Here is a 17198-nt window from a genome sequence, read left to right as displayed (position 1 = left end):
GTTACAACTCGAGGGTGTTACTGACATCTAGCGGACAGAGGCCAGCAATGCTGCTAAACATCTCACAATGCACAGGACCATCAGTCCTGGGACCCACAACCTATCAGGAGAGTTGAGGTTAAGAGCCCTGCCCTAGGCTGAAGGCACTGATTGGATACTTTTCCTTATACTCTCTAGACCGAGACGCCTGGGATGGCACCGGGGTAGGAGGAAGCATTGAAAGATTAAAAGAGAAAAGTTACCTTTGTTCCTGAGCAGCTAGGCACCGGGCTCTGGACTCATCACTTGGAAGGACCTGACGCTGAGTAAGCCTCGCGCACCCTGTTTTCAGATGAGAATGTTACGGCTCAGTTGGTTAAGGCCACACAGCTGTGAAGAGTCAGGGTTCACATCTTGCCCTGTGATGGATTCCAGAGTCTGCGCTCTGGAAGGACTCATGGGGGATGGTCACCAATTCAAGGAGGAGGGGTAGGAGGGATCCACACAAGCCCAGGCAGCAGAAGGAGCTTTCCATGCTGCCGCCTGATCTTCCTTAGACAGACAGTCTTTACCTGGACAGGACTGATTCTAAGGAGGTTGTCCTGTCAGTCACCGCTGAGCTCTGGGTTGGACCACCCACCCATTCATTCATTCATTCAATATCTGTCAAGCCTCAACTACGTGTGGGCTCTTGGATACATAGAATGCAAAATTAGACCTTGTCCCTGCCTTCATAGAGACTTCAGTCTAGGAGGGAATGGAAATGAATTAAGGAATCAGACAAAGAAATGTACAACCACGTGTGCTTAGGCCTTCAGAAGACAGGTGAGCAGAGCAGAAAATCGTATGTCATCAGGGGATTGGCCTCACCTGTGAAGACAGGGAACCCACTGGGCTGAGATCTGAAGGCTGCCTGAGGGCTAATTAGGCAAACTGGGAAGCCCTGTGACTTGATGAGTACAAGGGATGGGGAAAAAAGTGTATTTATGTAGTAGGAGGCTGGAGAGACAAGGCCAGGACTAGCCCTCAAAGGTCTTGTGAGTCAATGATTAGGGTCTTTATCCCAAGGGTGATGGGGAGCCATGGCAGGTTTAAGCAGGAGGGTGTCATGATTGGATTTGCATTCTGAGAAGATTCCCTCTGACTGCTGTGTGGAGAAGGGACTGTAGGGGCAGAGGGAGTGCAGAGGGACCTGTGAGGAGGTGTTGGGATTGTGTGAACAGGAGAGGATGCAGGCTTGGATGAGGGATTGGTGGGAAGTGGGTGGATTTAACAGACATTCAGGAGGTCAAAGGGTGATGGAAATTCAGGAGACCAGCACAGGGAAATCACATACCTGTTGCCTTTCAAGCATCTCCTTCAGGGCAGCTCTGCCAAAGCTTCCTGGTGCCCAAGTCCAGCGCCAATCAACTCCGTCCTCAAGAGGGGAGCACACTGCTGTGTTGGACAGTGGCTCTGAGGCGGGACTGTCTTCCAGCCCAGATTCCCTGCAGAGCCTGTCCAGAGGAGACACAGGACACTGGGACCCGGCAGCCCAGCACAGCCAGCCAACATCAAAGTCCCCAGCGAGGAGAAAGCACGGGAAGGACTATTTTAGGCTCCTTATTTTTAAAGCCGGGGTTAGGGCACTCCGCCCATCAGCATCTCCAGGACTGGAAGCGTCAAAGGGCATCCCCTGGCCTTCCACCCGCCCAGCACCAGAGAGAGACCAGAATGGGCGCAGCGCTGCACAACGAGCACGGGCAGCCGGGAAAGGGGCCCCCAGAGTGGGTGGTGGAGGGTTTGGAGTGTGGGGATTCAAGGGTAGCCAGAAAGGCTGGTGACCGCGGCTCAGATAGAATCCTGGGCTCCGACCTCAGCTTTTCCACTTTCTCCCAGCGTGGCCTTGGGCAAGTCACTCCGCACTCTGTGAGGCTCAGTTGCTCACCTGCAAAATGGAAGTAATCCACGGGCTGCCGTAGGTCAGAGAGTGAGGAAATCACCGGGCCTGCAACAACCTGTGGCTGCCCGGCTGTGGCTGCGACCGATCAGGGCCCTGCCGGCAGGAGCCCTGAGGATGAGGCTTTGCTGACACCTGGTGGCCGAAAGTGGGAATGGCTCCTGGGGGGCGGGAAGCAGGGGGCAGGGCGGGCCCTGTGGAGGCCAGAGAGAAAAGAGAGCAGCCCACGCTGGGGAGGTGGGGAGAGGGGGGCAGACCACAGCCCACACATGACACCTAGAGAGGGAGAGAGTAAGATGAAGGGGAAAGATAGGGAATTAATGGGGAGCTGGAGATAAAGAGAGAAAAGCAGAGATGGAGAGGCCGAGGGAGAGTTCAATAGAGACAGGAAGATGGAGAAAGAGACAGAGATACAGGCAGAAATAAAGACAGGTCCCAAGAGAGACAGAAGATAGGGAGAGATAAAGGGAGAGAGACAGAGAAACACACACACACAAATAAGAAACACAGAGAGATGTAGCAGGAGGGGCAGTGACCCCAACCAGCTGTCATGTCCAGCCTGTTCTTTTATTGAGCAGAATGAGTTCTGAGAGACAGAGTGTGTCCTGGCCATGTGAACCCAGCCCTCTTCCCTGCCTTGTGAAAGCCCGTTCCTGGTGCCTCCCTTCCCCATCTGCCAGATTGCATTTGGTAAAGACAGACACCATAATATACCTCGTCCCATACGTTGACCTCCCTCTCACTGCCTGGTGGGGATTTTGTCTCCTCCCCTTGAACCTGGGTTCACTAAGGGACCCCTCTGCCAATGGAGCAGGGAGGAAGTGATGCCATGTGACTTCTAAGGCTAAGTCATTAAAATGCCAGGCAGCTTTCACCTTTCTCTTGGGACACTTGCTCTGAGAACCCAGCCACCAGGCTGTGGGAGAGGCACGCAGCTGCACGGGGCGTCCACGTGTTGGGGTGTCTGATCTGAGAGCCGTAGCTGAGGTCGCAGCCAACAGCCAGTACAACGCCCAGCCATGTGACTCACCCCAGCCTTCAAGCCACCCTAGATGACTCCGTTTGGAGATGAGCTGTCCCCACTTGGTCCTGCCCAGATTACATGTGTGTTATCCAAATAAATGATGACTGTAGTTTTACCACTAAGTTTGGGGGAGTTTGATATGTTCAGATGACTGGAAACCCTCTTGGTGCCACGTACCACAAACACACATCATCATCATCGTTATCAACAAGACCGTCACCATCGCCACCATCACCTTCACCATCACCACCACCACCACCATCATCATCATCCTTCTCCAATCTCTCGGGACCTTGTGCTTAGCAAACCCTCTGAAGCTTCCAGGCTCCGAAGTACATGCTGTACCTGAAATACTAGAACATACCCTGCTCTTTCTTGCTCCCCTAAGTTTGCATGCTCTGTTCCCTTCACCGGGATTGTTCTCCCAAAGATTCACCTGGGAAGTGCCAGCTCGTCTTTGAACGCTCCCACTTTGGGGGAAGTCTAGCCTGATGTCCTAGGCAGTAACTCCTGTCTTCCCTTGGCGTCGCTGGCCCCTTCATCTTACCATCTCTGTATTAGTGTCCTAGGGCTGCCAGAACAAAATACCACAAGCAGAATGGCGTAAACAATGGGGATTTATTCTCTCATGATTCTGTATGCTAGCAGTCCAAGGTCAAGGTGTCAGCTGGGTCGACTCCTTCTGGGGGTATATGAGGGAGAACCTGTTCCATGACTCTCGGCTTCTGGTGGTTTCCTGGCAATCTTTGGTGTTTCATGGCATCTGCTACATCACTCTGATCTCTGCCTGCATCTTCACGTGGTGTTCTCCCTGTGTGTGTGTCTGTCTCCAAATTTCCCCTTTTCATAGGGGCACCGATCATATTGAATTAGGGACCCATCCGACTCCAGTATGACCTCAAATAAATTGAACTGATTGATTCAGCAACGATCCTATTTCCAAATAAAGTCAAATTCTGAGGTATTGGGGGTTAGAACTTCAACATATGAATTTTGAGGGGGCAATAATTCAACTCATAATCATCATCAAGTTTCTACTCTTAAGCTATTATCATCCCCCCAGAGTAGAAGCTTCCTGGGGGCAGGGGCTTTGTCTTACCTCCTTTGTATCCCCTACTCTGCCCATTCCAGGAACAAGACAGGTACTCAGTGAGTGTTGGCTGAAGAATGAAGGAGCAAATCAAAGCTGGCAAAATTTGTTAAGCACTGATTAGTTCCCACCTTCACGGTAATCATTTTCATCTCTTTAGCTCATTCAATAGGGTTTCCCATTTTCTAGATTTGAGAAAATAATTTTATACGGAGATATAAAGGGTCAAGCCTATATAAAACGTCCTTGAAGAAGAATGATTTAGGGCACTGCAAGATTCATTACACAGCAATGGCTATTAACATAATATAGTAAGAGTACAGAGATACACAGATAGAATAAAGGAACAGAAAAAAAAAAAAAGAGCCCATAAACAGACCCCACGCATATGTGTCAATCTACTATGGGACACACAGGCAACTTTGCACCACAGTGGCGGAAATGGATTTCTCAATAAATTACCCCGGGACAACGGTGGTTCAAAGTGGAAAAAAAGAGAAAAAAGAAATTAGGTCCCTGGCACACACTATACAGAAAAATCAACTCCAGGAGGACTGAGAATTTAAGTGGGAAATGCAAAACTTTAAAACTTTTAGGCAAAAAAAATCTGGAGAACATATTTGTGAGAAGTGGGGTGAGAAAGAAATCTCTTAAAGAAGACATGGCAGATACAAACCATAAAGGAACAGACTGATGTTAGACTGCATCAAAATTTAAAACCACTGCATCAAAAGATACCAAAGACAAAGTAAAAAGAAGCTGCTCTCTGGGAGGGGATATTTGCACTACAGAAAACCAACCAGTGATTAACATTTATATAGAGAACACCTGGGCTATCTCATGTTGTCCTTGCTGTAACCCTGTGAAGGAGGCACTATTTTTCCCCTATTTTTCCAAGTGGAAGCATTAAGGTTCTGAGGCCCCATCACTGGCCAAGCCTCCAGAACAGCCATTAGGATCCAGGCCAGTCGGATGCAAAAACCCAGCCCCCAGTTGGTATGCTAAGTGACAACCCCAATCAAGTTGTGAACAAAGGAACCAAGGAACACACAAACCTACAAACAGGTCATTGTGACCTCTCTCCGGGATGGAGTGGGGATGGCAGGGTTTGGGGCTCTGCTGGGCAGATCTAAGAAAACTCCCAGGTTCAAGGTGATAAGGCAATTCTGTGGGAATGGCAGGCAGTGGATACATTTTTAAGGGCTGGAGCATCCATCACGTGCCCTTGAGTGACTGCTCAGCAACCACACGAGAAGGACTGAGAGATCAGCCAAGCCAGCCGCTCATGGGGGTAAAGAGGGTTGTAAGTCAGGTGGAGGCTCAGAGAGGTTGGACAATGTGCCCAAGGTCACACAGCTAAGCAGCTGCAGAGCTGAAAATTCTTGAAGAGGTTGCCCACCCCTCACCCAGTCACTTTCTGGTTCTCTCGTCTTTCTGTGTCTCTGTCTTTCATACAAGTGCACGCGCGTGCACACACTACACGCAGCACCCCGGCTCCCACGGGGGATAAAAGACACTGCTGCGGACAGGTTGCAAGTCACACTTTATTCACTCGCCAGGATGTGTGGTGGGATCCTGGGCAGCTGGCCAGGCCCCTGGGAAGGAGGAAATGGGGGGCACTAGTTGGAGGGGTGGAAGGTGCCTCGCTGGTGCCACTGCATGTCACGGATGCGGCGCACGGACTGCACCTGGGGCTGTGGGGCCCCGAAGTCGCCGCTGTCCTTGTAATCACCCTTCTCCAGCAGGTACTGCAGCCCGCGGTAGCCGGGGTACTGGTAGCCGACCCACCTGCAGGGCCAGAGGTGGGAAGAGGGGACGTGGGGAGACAGGAGATGCAGATGGAGAGACAGGGAGGGAATTGTTTAGCCACTAGGAAGGGTTGGGCCTCCCAATCATTTCACACTAAGTGGGTGTTGAGCAGGTACACCCCCACCCTTCCTGGGACCAGCCTCTGCTATCTTCCTTCCCTTGATGGGGAGCTCACTATCTCCAGAAGCAACTTTTAACTGAAGGCCTGACACTGGGTTCAGAGGAAGGGGTGATCTCAAGCTCACTTAAGCTTAGAAGAAGACAGGCCTCTTAACCTAACCCCTGGCAAGGCCAAAGGACAGCAGCCTAGGTCCCAGGAGCCCTCCATGATCCCTCCACCCTTTGAAGCCATCACCATTTAGGGGTCACTCACTCTGAGTACCTGATGACCATTACAGTCTTCTCCCCAGAAAGCATCACAGTCCTGGCCCACATGGACCTGCCCATCCAGCCCCTGTGGACACCTCTAGCTCTGCTTCTCAGACTTGGGCCCCTATATCTCTGCAGCACAGCCACTCCGTCCCTTGTAGAGCCCATCAGACTCACCAGGCCCCTCCCACCACAGGACCTTTGCATGTGCTGTTCTCACCGTCTGGGATGTCCTTCCTTCTCTTTACCTCTATAATACCTACTTTCTTGAGATCTCAGCTCAAGAGTGCCTTCCTCGGGGAAGGAGGCCAGATTCGTGCGGATTCCTAAACTATTAACAGTTGTCCGCAACCAGACTGCTAGCTACACAAGGCAGAGGCCAGGTCTGTTTAACCCACCTTGACTTACTGATGACTTAACACGGTGCCTGGCATATGACATCACTCGACAAATTGAATCAATGAATGAATAAACGAGTAAATGGAGGGGAACGTGAATACAGAACTTTGCACGCTCTAAGAGTTTGGCAAGCCCCAGAAAGCCAGTATGTGTTGGTAAACTAGCTCTCTTGGGCGGGGGTGGGGGGGAAGTCTTGATTTGTAACATTTTCCAATTTCTGAGGTGTAAATACTTCATGACGGCTCACTTCAAGTTACCAATGATTAAATAACCAGCTCATGTAGATTCTGAAAAGTTAAGTCAGCTTTTGCAAGCTGGTACAAGCTGACTCCAGCACACCACTGCCCAAAGCCCATCGTCAGACTCCCCACGGAAACCAAATTTTTCACATTGAGAAATTCCCCAATGCTGATGGTTGAGGTTTATGTGCCGAAGTTTAACTTGGTGGAGAAGGATCCTTCCTATTTCCAATCTCAGGAACTCATGCAGTCAAAGGCCTGCACTGGCTGGACTTCCTGCCTCTCCCAGCTGTGTTTCTGTTAAGACCACTCAACTCATTCCCAGCTTCTGCTCCCCCCTACACCCTCCCCACCTCTGCCTTACCCTGCTATCTTCCTTCCCCCCACCCACCATTTACTGTCCTGCTCTTTGGGGCTGAGGTTAAGGCCAAGGTTTCTCTCCTCCAGAGGTAGGGTGTTGCCCAAAAGGCAGATCAGGATGGAACTTCAGGGGCTGAAAGCCATGTGTAGGCTGATGATTTCAACGCCCATTTTCCAATGAGAAGACTGAGATCAGGAATGTATAAGATCCCCAGAGTTCAGGACAGAGCAGGACTTAGCAGCCCAGGGTCTGGGCTCCTGGGGCGGGGCGAGCCAGGGCTGGCTGTGCACTCACGTGCCACTCTGCACCCGCACAGAAGACACCTTCTCCTGGTAGCCGTGGGCGTGGAAGCTGGGCACATCATCGTCTATCACCTCCATCTTCTTCCCTGTGAAGTTGGGGTTCTCATAGAGGATGATCTTATGCTCCTGGCTGTCCTGTGGACAGGGAGTAGGGGAAAGCAAGCGTGGGTGAGAGCGCCCAGGGTGCCCTGGAGTTGGGACCAGCAGGCTCCACCTGCAGCCCTCTGGCCCAAGAACCCCACCATGTGAGTGTCTATGGCAACGGCATCCAACAGGGTTTGTTCATTAAGATCCTACTGGGCTATTTTCACGTAACAGACACTCCAGATTCTACCCTTTGGGGACTATTTGATTCTGAAACGGCATTTTCCCTCCCAACGCCTCAACTCCCCTTTTAAAAACTAAATGGCAGCCATGATACATGCACACACACAGAGGCTTATCACACCTCTAGCAGACACTTGAAATATTTTGGCTTTCCTTCATCTCCACATATCTTCCCATCCTCCTGTTCCTGTGACATTTTTCTTAGTCATCTCCTTTCATCCTTTAAACTACTTTTATGCTGTTTGGTGGATAAGAAAACTGAGGCTTAGAGAGGTAAAGTGACTTGGTCAAGGTCACAGAGCCGGAAGTGCCAGAGCCAGCAGAGGAACCCAGGTCTGTGGAATGCCAAGTCCAATGTTCTCCGATTTTCCATCTAGCTCTGGGGAGAACTAGACTGGGCTGGGGAGGTTTGGGAGTATAACTGAGCATCACTGGGCCCTCTGCCCTCCAGAGAGTTCACACACTAGTAATCGGGATCAGAGAAGCTCTGAAAGGTTACACTGGCATGAGTCGTGAACAAGAGCTAAACTGCCTTCTCCTCCAGCCCGAAACCCAGAATTTCTTTGAATGTTTATGGTGGCAATCATTTATGGAACGATTGCTTTGTGACAGAAATCACACAGCCCTGGACAGCACCATCCACATAGAAGAGAATATGAACAGCGCCCCCTGGAGCATCTTGAATGAAGCCCCTGAAGTCATACGATGTGGCAGTTCTCAGGCTAAGCCTGCTGGTATCTCAGGACAGTAGATACTAATATCCCCATCTTACAGGTGAGGAAACTGAGGCTCAGGCAAGTGAAGTGACTTATGCGAGGTCACACAGCCAGGAAGTCTCCCGCCAGTCAGAAGGGGCACGATACCAGAGGTAAAGGCTCCTTCCTGGTCCCCAGACCGCTGGCTCCAGGCGGGCAAAGAGAGGAAGAAGAAGAGGGTCAGGGGCTTACCACTTTGATGGGCCTCAGGGAGCTGAGGGAGTCTGTCCTCCGGCTGCTGGTCCATGAGTCCCAGCGGGGGTACTCACCCTTCTCAAACACAAACTGCTCCCCTTTGCAGTTGGCTTGCTCGTAGCCCACCCAGCTGCAGTGGAGACAGAGAGAGAGAGGGCAAGTCAGGCTCACTCCAGGCTTCCTCTGGTGGGACGCTGGCTACTCGTTTGGGCCCCAGAGCTCACAGTTGCCCAGCTCATCAAAATGAGTAGCAGGGCTTCCCTGGTGGCGCAGTGGTTGGGAGTCCGCCTGCCAATGCAGGGGACACGGGTTCGTGCCCCGGTCCGGGAAGATCTCACATGCCGCGGACTGGCTAGGCCCATGAGCCATGGCCGCTGAGCCTGCACGTCCGGAGCCTGTGCTCCGCAGCGGGAGAGGCCACAACAGTGAGAGGCCTGCGTACCACAAAAGAAAAAAAAAAAAAAATGAGTAGCAGCCTCATTTAAATCCAAGCACAGCAAATCCAAGAGAAGCATCACCTCAGTTATCCAGAACCCAGCACGGTGCTGACTTCAAGCATCTGGAACGTAACCAAGAAATAAGGAGGAAGCCTAAAAGATGGCCTAGCAACAAACACAGATGTATAGAACCCATGTCCCAAGGCCAAGGGTATGCTGGTAAATTAAAAGCCAGCTCTGAAAAACAAAACAAATCCTGTTTGTAGCATCTGCTAATTTCCATGGTGTAAATACTCCCACCATGGCCAGTGCCAAGCTCTCAGTGTGATATCAGTGAACATGGAGTTGGGAAGAAATGTGCCCAATCAGCTTTTACCACCGAGAACGGACTGCAGAACATCCCTGTATCTAAAGCTCACGTACCTTGCTCATACCAACCCCTTCTCTCTGGGTCTCTTTCCTCTTTGGCTCTTGATGGTGGTCTCTGGACTCCTACGCTACACAAAACTCTAACAGTCTTAGATCCACGGTAGATGAGAAAATCCTTAAAGGGAAGGGTTACCTGCCGGTGGGGCATGGCTAATAGAGGAAAGGGGACAATAAGAAAAAGGTGGCACCGACTTCGTGATGCCTGGCATTCTGGGGCATTCATCGCAGAGGCAGACAGTTCAGCCTGCCACAGTGACAACTCTTTGGAACAGTTATCTAAGTCCTTAACGGAAGGAGAGATGGTGTTTCTTGCTGCTTTTAGCAGAGGCTGCCCTCTTGATCTGGCACTTCAGCTTTAGACAACGTGTCCTTAGAAAACAGTTGTCAAAGAGCTCACAGATACACGGGTAACGATGTCCATCACGGTGTTGTTTATAATATCAAATAATCAAAACAACTTACGCATCCAACGGGCAGGGCCTGGTTGAGTAAATTATATCGTATCCCGTAATGAAATGTTACAAAGGTATGAAAAACAATGAAGTAGGACAGGGGTTCTCAAACTTAACTGTGCAGAAATATCACAAGGTAGTGGGTTTGTGAAATGCAGATGCCTGGGCTCCAGGCCCAAGAGTTTAATTCACCGGGCCAGGGCTGGGACCCAAGAATATGCACTTCGGGGGCTTCCCTGGCGGCGCAGTGGTTGAGAATCTGCCTGCTAATGCAAGGGACACGGGTTCGAGCCCTGGTCTGGGAAGATCCCACATGCCACGGAGCGGCTGGGCCCGTGAGCCACAACTACTGAGCCTGCGCGTCTGGAGCCTGTGCTCCGCAACAAGAGAGGCCGCGATAGTGAGAGGCTCGCGCACCGCGATGAAGAGTGGCCCCCGCTTGCCACAACTAGAGAAAGCCCTCGCACAGAAACGAAGACCCAACACAGCCAAAAATAAATAAATAAACAAACAAAAAAAGCCAAGCATTAAAAAAAAAAAAAATCTGCACTTCAAAGCCTCCCCACCTTCTGTGATTCTGACACAGATTTACCTCCAAAAAGCTCTCTGAAAAGCATTGACATAAAATGCTACTTAATGACATGGAGAGAATTTGAGATAAAAGTTTTCAAAATGAGTTATAAAACAGTATGTAAAGCATGATCTGACTTTTGATTAAGTATATATCTAATATATATTTGATGAAATATATACAGAGAAAAATATAAGTTTATATGAAAATCTTAATGGTTCCTCTGAGTGGTAAGATTAGAGTCGTATGGTTTTTTTTGCACTAAACCATTGCTTCTTAATTTTAAACAATAAACAATAATTAATAAAAATATCAAAGCTATATTTTTTAAAAGAAAGCAGAGGAGGAATGTAAGGTCTATTTGAGAAATTCTTCCATCCAAATACTAAAAAAAAAGACAACTGAAAAATCAGATGCGGTGCTTCAGCTGACAGAACTTCAGCCGTCCAGGAAGGCACGCTCTCAGGCACACTGATGATCTGAGCGCGTCAGCTAAGTGGGGCGGGCAGGGCCATTCCTTTGGCTGTGTTCTCCACACCAGCAGACTCTGATTCAATTAGGGTCATCACACACTGCAGAATTCCTGGTGAACCTTGAGGTGTGGTGCGGGTCATCCAGGACCCACACGAGACTCACTGACCTGTTGTTGGGGGTCACTGGTGGCCACCCCTGATTCCGGAGGCTCTTGGAGAGAAGGAACAGTCAGGGAACCACAAGGAGAGGCCCCTGCAGGCCGTGCTCAACTACGTCACCTGAGCGCGGCAGAGTCAGACCTGACCAGTCACCTCCCCTTCTCTCTTGGGCCAGGGGTCCCAAGCCTGCTGGTCCCTCAATGTGTCAGCATATCTGCGAAAACCAAGTATCCCCAGGTCCCGGGAAGGGAGCGGTGGTTGTAGAGCTGGGGTATCCAGCTTTAAACCTCCCAGGAGAGCGAGGACACTCCCAGAGCCAGAGATTGGCAGCTCTAAAAAGGTCCACGGGAGTCACTGTGTCTGTCCCCCTGCCTCAAGGAAGTGGATGACCTTGGTGTCAGGCTTTTCACATGAGCTCCATCCCATCATCCCCAGGAGGACATGGTTATCCTCATCCTACAGAGGAGAAAACCAAGGCTCAGAGAGAGAGGTTCCTGGTCCAACATCACACAGCACAGAAGTGGTGGAACCAGGATTTGAAACCCAGCTCTATCTGACCTCAGACCACAAGCTCTCTCCACAGGCTGCCAAGACCCCAAATCCTGGTCCCCTAATTGCACAGTCTAGGAGCTCAGTGAGAGCGGATCCCTCCAGCTCGCTCTACAGCCTGATTGCCTCACCCTGGCAACCCCTGACCAAGTGAGACCCCCCAGGTACTTACGGTCCAGCCTGCACCAGGACAGAGCCTGCCTTCTCCACGCCGGTCTCCTTCAGGTTGGGGCAGGGCCCATTGAGCTCATGTGAGTGGCCCTGGAAGTTTTCCTGCTCAAAGATGATGATCTGCAACAGGAGGAGAGAGTCAGACCCCCGTCCCGATGGGGAGGAGGGAGAACAGGGCAGTAGGGGTGAGTGGGCGTAGGGAGGGGACTCAGAGAGCCTTGGAGGATGCTGAAGGGTTCCACACTCGGCAATCATGAACCAAATATAAAGTCTGACAGTCTTGGCTCCAGTTACCAGCTGTGAGACCTTGAGCCAGTATGTCACCTGTCTGAGCCTCGGTTTCCCCATCTGTAAAATGGGAAATAAAGACAGAACCTACATCATGGGGTTGCTGGAAGGATTCAGAGGAGCGTAATGGCTAGCACACCATATTTGCTCTGGGTGTGGGAGGCATAATTATATTAAGGGACATGCTAAGGATCCCAAGTGGGTAAGTGGCAGAGCTGAAATCAGAGCCCAAGCTCGTCGGATGCTGTTTCCTGTAGAGCAGCATTTTGGTACCACTGGTCTGTGGACCAGAGTAGGGGTAGCAAGATGCTAGACCATGCTGCTTAAGCTTCTCCTGCCCCCATCAGAGCTGGACCAGTGCTGCCGTATCCACCCTCCACCCCCGTTTCACCCATAAGACTACGCATACCTGTGCCCTTTTCTCAAGCCCCCACAGGTTTTGCAGGCTTTCCTCCCCCTCTGGATACTTCTTAAGAGGACTTCACTCCCCTTGCCTCACCTGCCTCTCAGCAGCCCAGGGAAGGGCCGGCAGGAGGCAGGATCCCCATCAGGAAAAGGGAAGATCAGCAAAACTGAAAGGGCTGCTCCGGCCTCACAGCCAAGTGCTAAGAGGTGGGGGAGGGGGGCAGCTGCCTCCTGTCAGGATTCCAGACAGAACTTGGGGGCAGACGTTTGCCAGCCACACTTGCCCCAGGGGACTGCCTCTGGATGAAGGGGGGCGGGGTTCAGGGAAGTGGGCCTCCAGGGGGAGCAGCTGCCCAATCCAGGCGGTCAGCACTGGCTGGGTAAACACGCCCCTCTCTCCCAGGCCGGGGATTAGCCAGACAAAGCCAGGGGAGGGAGGCCCAGCAAGGTTCACAGTGAAATTCCATGGGCTCAGTTCGGCCTTTACGATCACTGACAAGACCACAGATGGGTCAGGAGAAGAACCGGGCTCCTACGTCGCCTCTGTTGCATCCAGCCGTGCAACCTGAGGAAGCCACGCGATTGCTCTGAGCCTCAGCTGCCCCATCTGTAAAATGGGGACTCGTGCCTATTCTGCAGGCTTATTGAGAAGAATCAAGAAGCTGGGAGTCAGGGGCTAGTGGATTATGACACTGGCCCGGGGGACAAGGGCTTACAGGGGCAAGGAGGGCAAGGCAGGTCAGACTCCCCACGCATTTGCAAGGCCTCAGAGCCCAGGAGCTCAGTATTATTATTGTTGTTGTATGTATCAACCAATGGACGCTGAAGATTTACATATTACCTAATCCTTTCAACCTGCACCGTCCAATTCAGCAGCTGCTAGATGTCTACTGAACATGGGCAACTAATCTGAATTAAAATGTGCTGTGGGTATCAAATACACATCAGATGTTGAAGATACAGTACGAAAAAAAGAATGTAAAATAGTTCTCTAATAATTTTTCTACTGACTGTGCATTAGGATATATTGGGCTTAATAAAATATATGAAAATTAATTTCCCGTTTCTTTTTACTTTGTTAACGCGGCTACTAGGAAGCGTTAAAGTCCGTAAGTGGCTCCCATTTGAAATCGGTTGGACAGCGCTGCTCCAAGCCACATCGCACTGGGCTTCTTGCTGCTCAAACTTACCCATCTCACTCCAACCCCTGGGCCTTTGCACTCACTGTGCCCTTTGCCGAGAATGCTCTCCCCTACCCCCCATTCCCCAACGTTCACTACTGCCTCACTTGACTGGGGGCTCTGTTCAATGTCACCTCCTCAGAGAAGTCCTCCCTGACCACCTTAGCTAACACGTTCCTCGTCCACCCTGACCCTAAAGAACCCACTCTTGTTTCTTCCTAACACTTTTCACTCCTTGAAGTTATATATTAGTTTATTTATTGTCTTTCTTCTAGAAAGTAAGCCTCTTAAGGGACAGAATTGGGGTGAACTGGGGTGGGGGCCCAAATCAGACAAAAAGGCAGTTCCAGGACGGAATCTATGCCTGGGGCCTCTGAGGCAGAGGGAAACAGGAGGGCAGCCTGGTGGACTGTTGCTGGTAGAAGTTTGAGGGCAGATTCAGTGTGACAAGCCCCTGACATTGGGATAAGATCCCACCGCCCTTAGGAGGAAAAAACAAAGAAGGCTGGCGTTAGGTGGACAAGCATTAGGCTGAGCCTGTTTTCTTTGATTTTGTTTTTGGTTTTTTTTTTGTGGTACGCGGGCCTCTCACTGCTGTGGCCTCTCCGGTTGCGGAGCACAGGCTCCGGACACGCGGGCTCAGCGGCCATGGCTCTCGGGCCCAGCCGCTCCGCGGCATGTGGGATCTTCCCGGACCGGGGCATGAACCCGTGTCCCCTGCATCGGCAGGCAGACTCTCAACAATTGCGCCACCGGGGAAGCCCTGAGCCTGTTTTCTTTGCCTCTTCACAATTACCTTATGCCATGAGTCCAATGCTCCCCATTTTTTGAAGGAGGGACCTGAGGCTCAGAGAGGTCAAGTGACTGGCCAAGGTCACACAGCAGGTGTGGAGTCAGGATTCCCACCCCACCCCCCATTCACAAGCCCCCTCTCAGACTGGACCGAGGGTCTGCCTCGGCTTTGGGGACCCACCCTGGGCAATGGGGTAAAGGGTACGGCAGAGAAAATTAAGTCTCCAAAGCCAGAAGGATGCTAGTCGTGGGCTGGGGAGGGGCCTTCTGAATCAGCACCCCCTCCAGTGTGCAAGCTGGGGAGACTGTGGCCCAGAGAGGGGAAGCCCCAGAAAGGAAGGCACCAACCCCACTTTACAGCAGGGAAACCGAGAGGCACCGTGCTTGCCACCCCTTCCTCCCACGTGGTACCCACCTTGGGGTTGAGGGGCTGAGGTTTGCCCGCTGGGGTCTGGTGGTCTGAGGCCATGGTGGGCGGTCCGGTGCAGGAATGACCTGGAAGGCAAGGCATAGGGGAAGCAGCAGTGAGGACCTCTCTCTGGGCCCTCGGTTCCCTCACTGGGGGGACAGGGTTGGTGGTGGCGGCGTGTCCCGGGGCCACATCACTCCAGCCCCACATCCTGTTTTCTGTCTCCCTGATTTCAGGTTGTCCTAGGGCAGTGGGGACGGCCAGCGGCTGCCTGAACGTCCATCCTTAGCTTCGCTCCTTTGTGTCCAGGCCGGCTCCGAGGGGGGACAGAGAAATGAGTTCTACTAAAAAATAAAGTGAGACACTAGAGTATGAGTGGGGACCCATTTGGCCCCAGATAATTTATGCATAACTTTCTTATGCATCGATTGATATTACGCAGAAATTTCTTGATTCAAAGAAAATAATGTGGGCAGACAAACCCCACGCACTGGCTGTGCCTGGCCGGGTTTTAGCTCCCAATCTGCCATCTCACAAAGTCCCCTGGGCCCCTGCCCCTCATCCCCAACTTCCTCCTTGACTCCTGCCCCCCACCCCACATCCAGTACCCAGAATGCTCCTTTCCACCATTGGCCTTATTCTCCCCTCCACCACCCAAATAGTACACAAGGCTGTGATGGAACTCCTGCCTCAAGAAAGCAACGACGTGAGTGTTATGGAAGTTCAGGCACTGTGGTCAGCGGCAGGGAGAGCTTCTTAGCAGCCAAGAACGTCAGAAAATTCTGGAAGGGTGTCAGTTTCTTCTCCCTTCCCACAGGATGGGCAGAGAACACAGCCTGTGTTTTCCCAGTGTAGAGGAGGAACCTGTCTCCTTCTCCAGAGATAACATCCGGCTTCCAGAAGCTCCTTCCACAACAGAGGCCAGGCCAGGATGTTCCCCCAAAAGAGGACGTTCAACTAAAGCAGCTTGGGAGCCAAACCTGCCCTTCTCCCCTAAGAAACCAGCCCTCTGGGTCTGTCACTGTGCCCAAGATGCCCCATTACAGCCCCAGCAACATCCTCAGACTAAAGGTTAAGCTCAGGTGGTTCAACTCAGGCGCTTCCTCCGCTGCTTACCAGCATCAAGGCCCTGGGAAGGTCATCCCCTCTGTGCCTCAATTTCCTGTTCTGTAAAATGGGGACAGGATGGTGCCTGGTCATAGCTATGAACAGGTTGTGATGACCCAATCATATAACACAGAAGAGCTCAAGCACTTGGCAGCCGTCCCAGAACCCCCTCAGTGCTCAGTACACGGCACCAATTACGGCATGATTAGGGTCCTTTCCACCCAGTTTTAGTGCCTTTGGAGTCACCTGTTGCTGGGAGCTCCCCGAGAGGGGGGCTGCTTCCTAGCCGTCCCAAGGTGGGACACAGAGCCGGTGCCCGGGAGCGTTTGTGGATATGGAGAGAGCTGACTCACCGCCCTAGAAATGAAGCTGAACCTTCTGTGGTTTTACTCCTTCCACCTGCAAACCCTCAGCTATATTCTCCTCCACTGGCAAAACGAGGATGCCGATGGACGGTTTAATACTAATAAAGAGCATCACCAAATTACATACTGTGCCAGGCACTGTGCTAGACCACTCACCTGTGTATCTCTGAGCCCCACAGCAAAGGAGGTTTTATGACCCCCTTCCCATTTAACAGAAAAGAAAACCGAGGCTCAGCACCTTGAGGTCTTTGCCCCGAGTCACCTTGTCAGAAAGTGATAGCCTCTGGATTTGAACCCGGGTCTCCCACACTTTCCATCAGGGAGGAGGATGAGAGCAAAAGGCAAGACAAGCAATAGAGGCATTCTTACCAGTGACACCAGCCCAAGAGTGCCCGTGGAGCCGGCTGCCGGGAGGTGGCATTTATACCTTCCCCAGCAGTGCCGGTGCCAAGGCGGGTGACCGCTGCGTCCCTGCAGAAAGCGGGGCGAGAATGCTGGATTAAGCCCGTACCAAAGCCCAGGTCAGCAAATGCCCACAGACATTGTGTCTCCGCACAATAATGTCATCAGCTTTCAGATTCGGCTGCGCCAGGGTGGTCAGGCGGTTGAGCAAGGAGATGCC

The 17198-nt window shown here is 51.7% G+C and overlaps 1 protein-coding gene across 1 annotated transcript; it reads right to left on the bottom strand.

Moving 5' to 3' along the window:
• Window positions 1-5561: 5561 nt before the first annotated feature.
• CRYBB2 (crystallin beta B2) lies at window positions 5562-16966 on the bottom strand. Its single transcript, XM_024741564.1, has 6 exons — window positions 16946-16966; window positions 15111-15190; window positions 12031-12149; window positions 8786-8918; window positions 7504-7646; window positions 5562-5820 (listed from the first exon to the last, which is right to left on the bottom strand). Exons 2-6 carry the CDS (start codon window positions 15162-15164, stop codon window positions 5652-5654), a joined length of 618 nt encoding a protein of 205 aa, XP_024597332.1. The 5' UTR covers window positions 15165-15190; window positions 16946-16966; the 3' UTR covers window positions 5562-5651.
• Between the last annotated feature and the right edge of the window lie 232 nt (window positions 16967-17198).

The sequence above is a fragment of the Neophocaena asiaeorientalis genome, unplaced genomic scaffold (assembly GCF_003031525.2).
Source record: "Neophocaena asiaeorientalis asiaeorientalis breed wild unplaced genomic scaffold, Neophocaena_asiaeorientalis_V1.1 scaffold648, whole genome shotgun sequence".
In the NCBI taxonomy this organism is placed as follows: Eukaryota; Metazoa; Chordata; class Mammalia; order Artiodactyla; family Phocoenidae; genus Neophocaena; species Neophocaena asiaeorientalis.
The sequence above is the reverse complement of the archived record's forward strand: the minus strand, read 5'-3'. Positions and strand labels throughout refer to the sequence as shown.

What these genes read in the sequence shown, in the direction of transcription:
- CRYBB2 (XM_024741564.1), bottom strand. Translation starts at nt 15,164, where the DNA reads ATGGCCTCAGACCACCAGACCCCAGCGGGCAAACCTCAGCCCCTCAAC. An exon ending in GTCCTGGTGCAGGCTGGACC is followed by an intron (nt 8,919 to 12,030) that starts GTAAGTACCTGG and finishes TCTCCACTGCAG; the next exon opens with CTGGGTGGGCTACGAGCAAG. An exon ending in CCCTGAGGCCCATCAAAGTG is followed by an intron (nt 7,647 to 8,785) that starts GTAAGCCCCTGA and finishes CCCTGTCCACAG; the next exon opens with GACAGCCAGGAGCATAAGAT.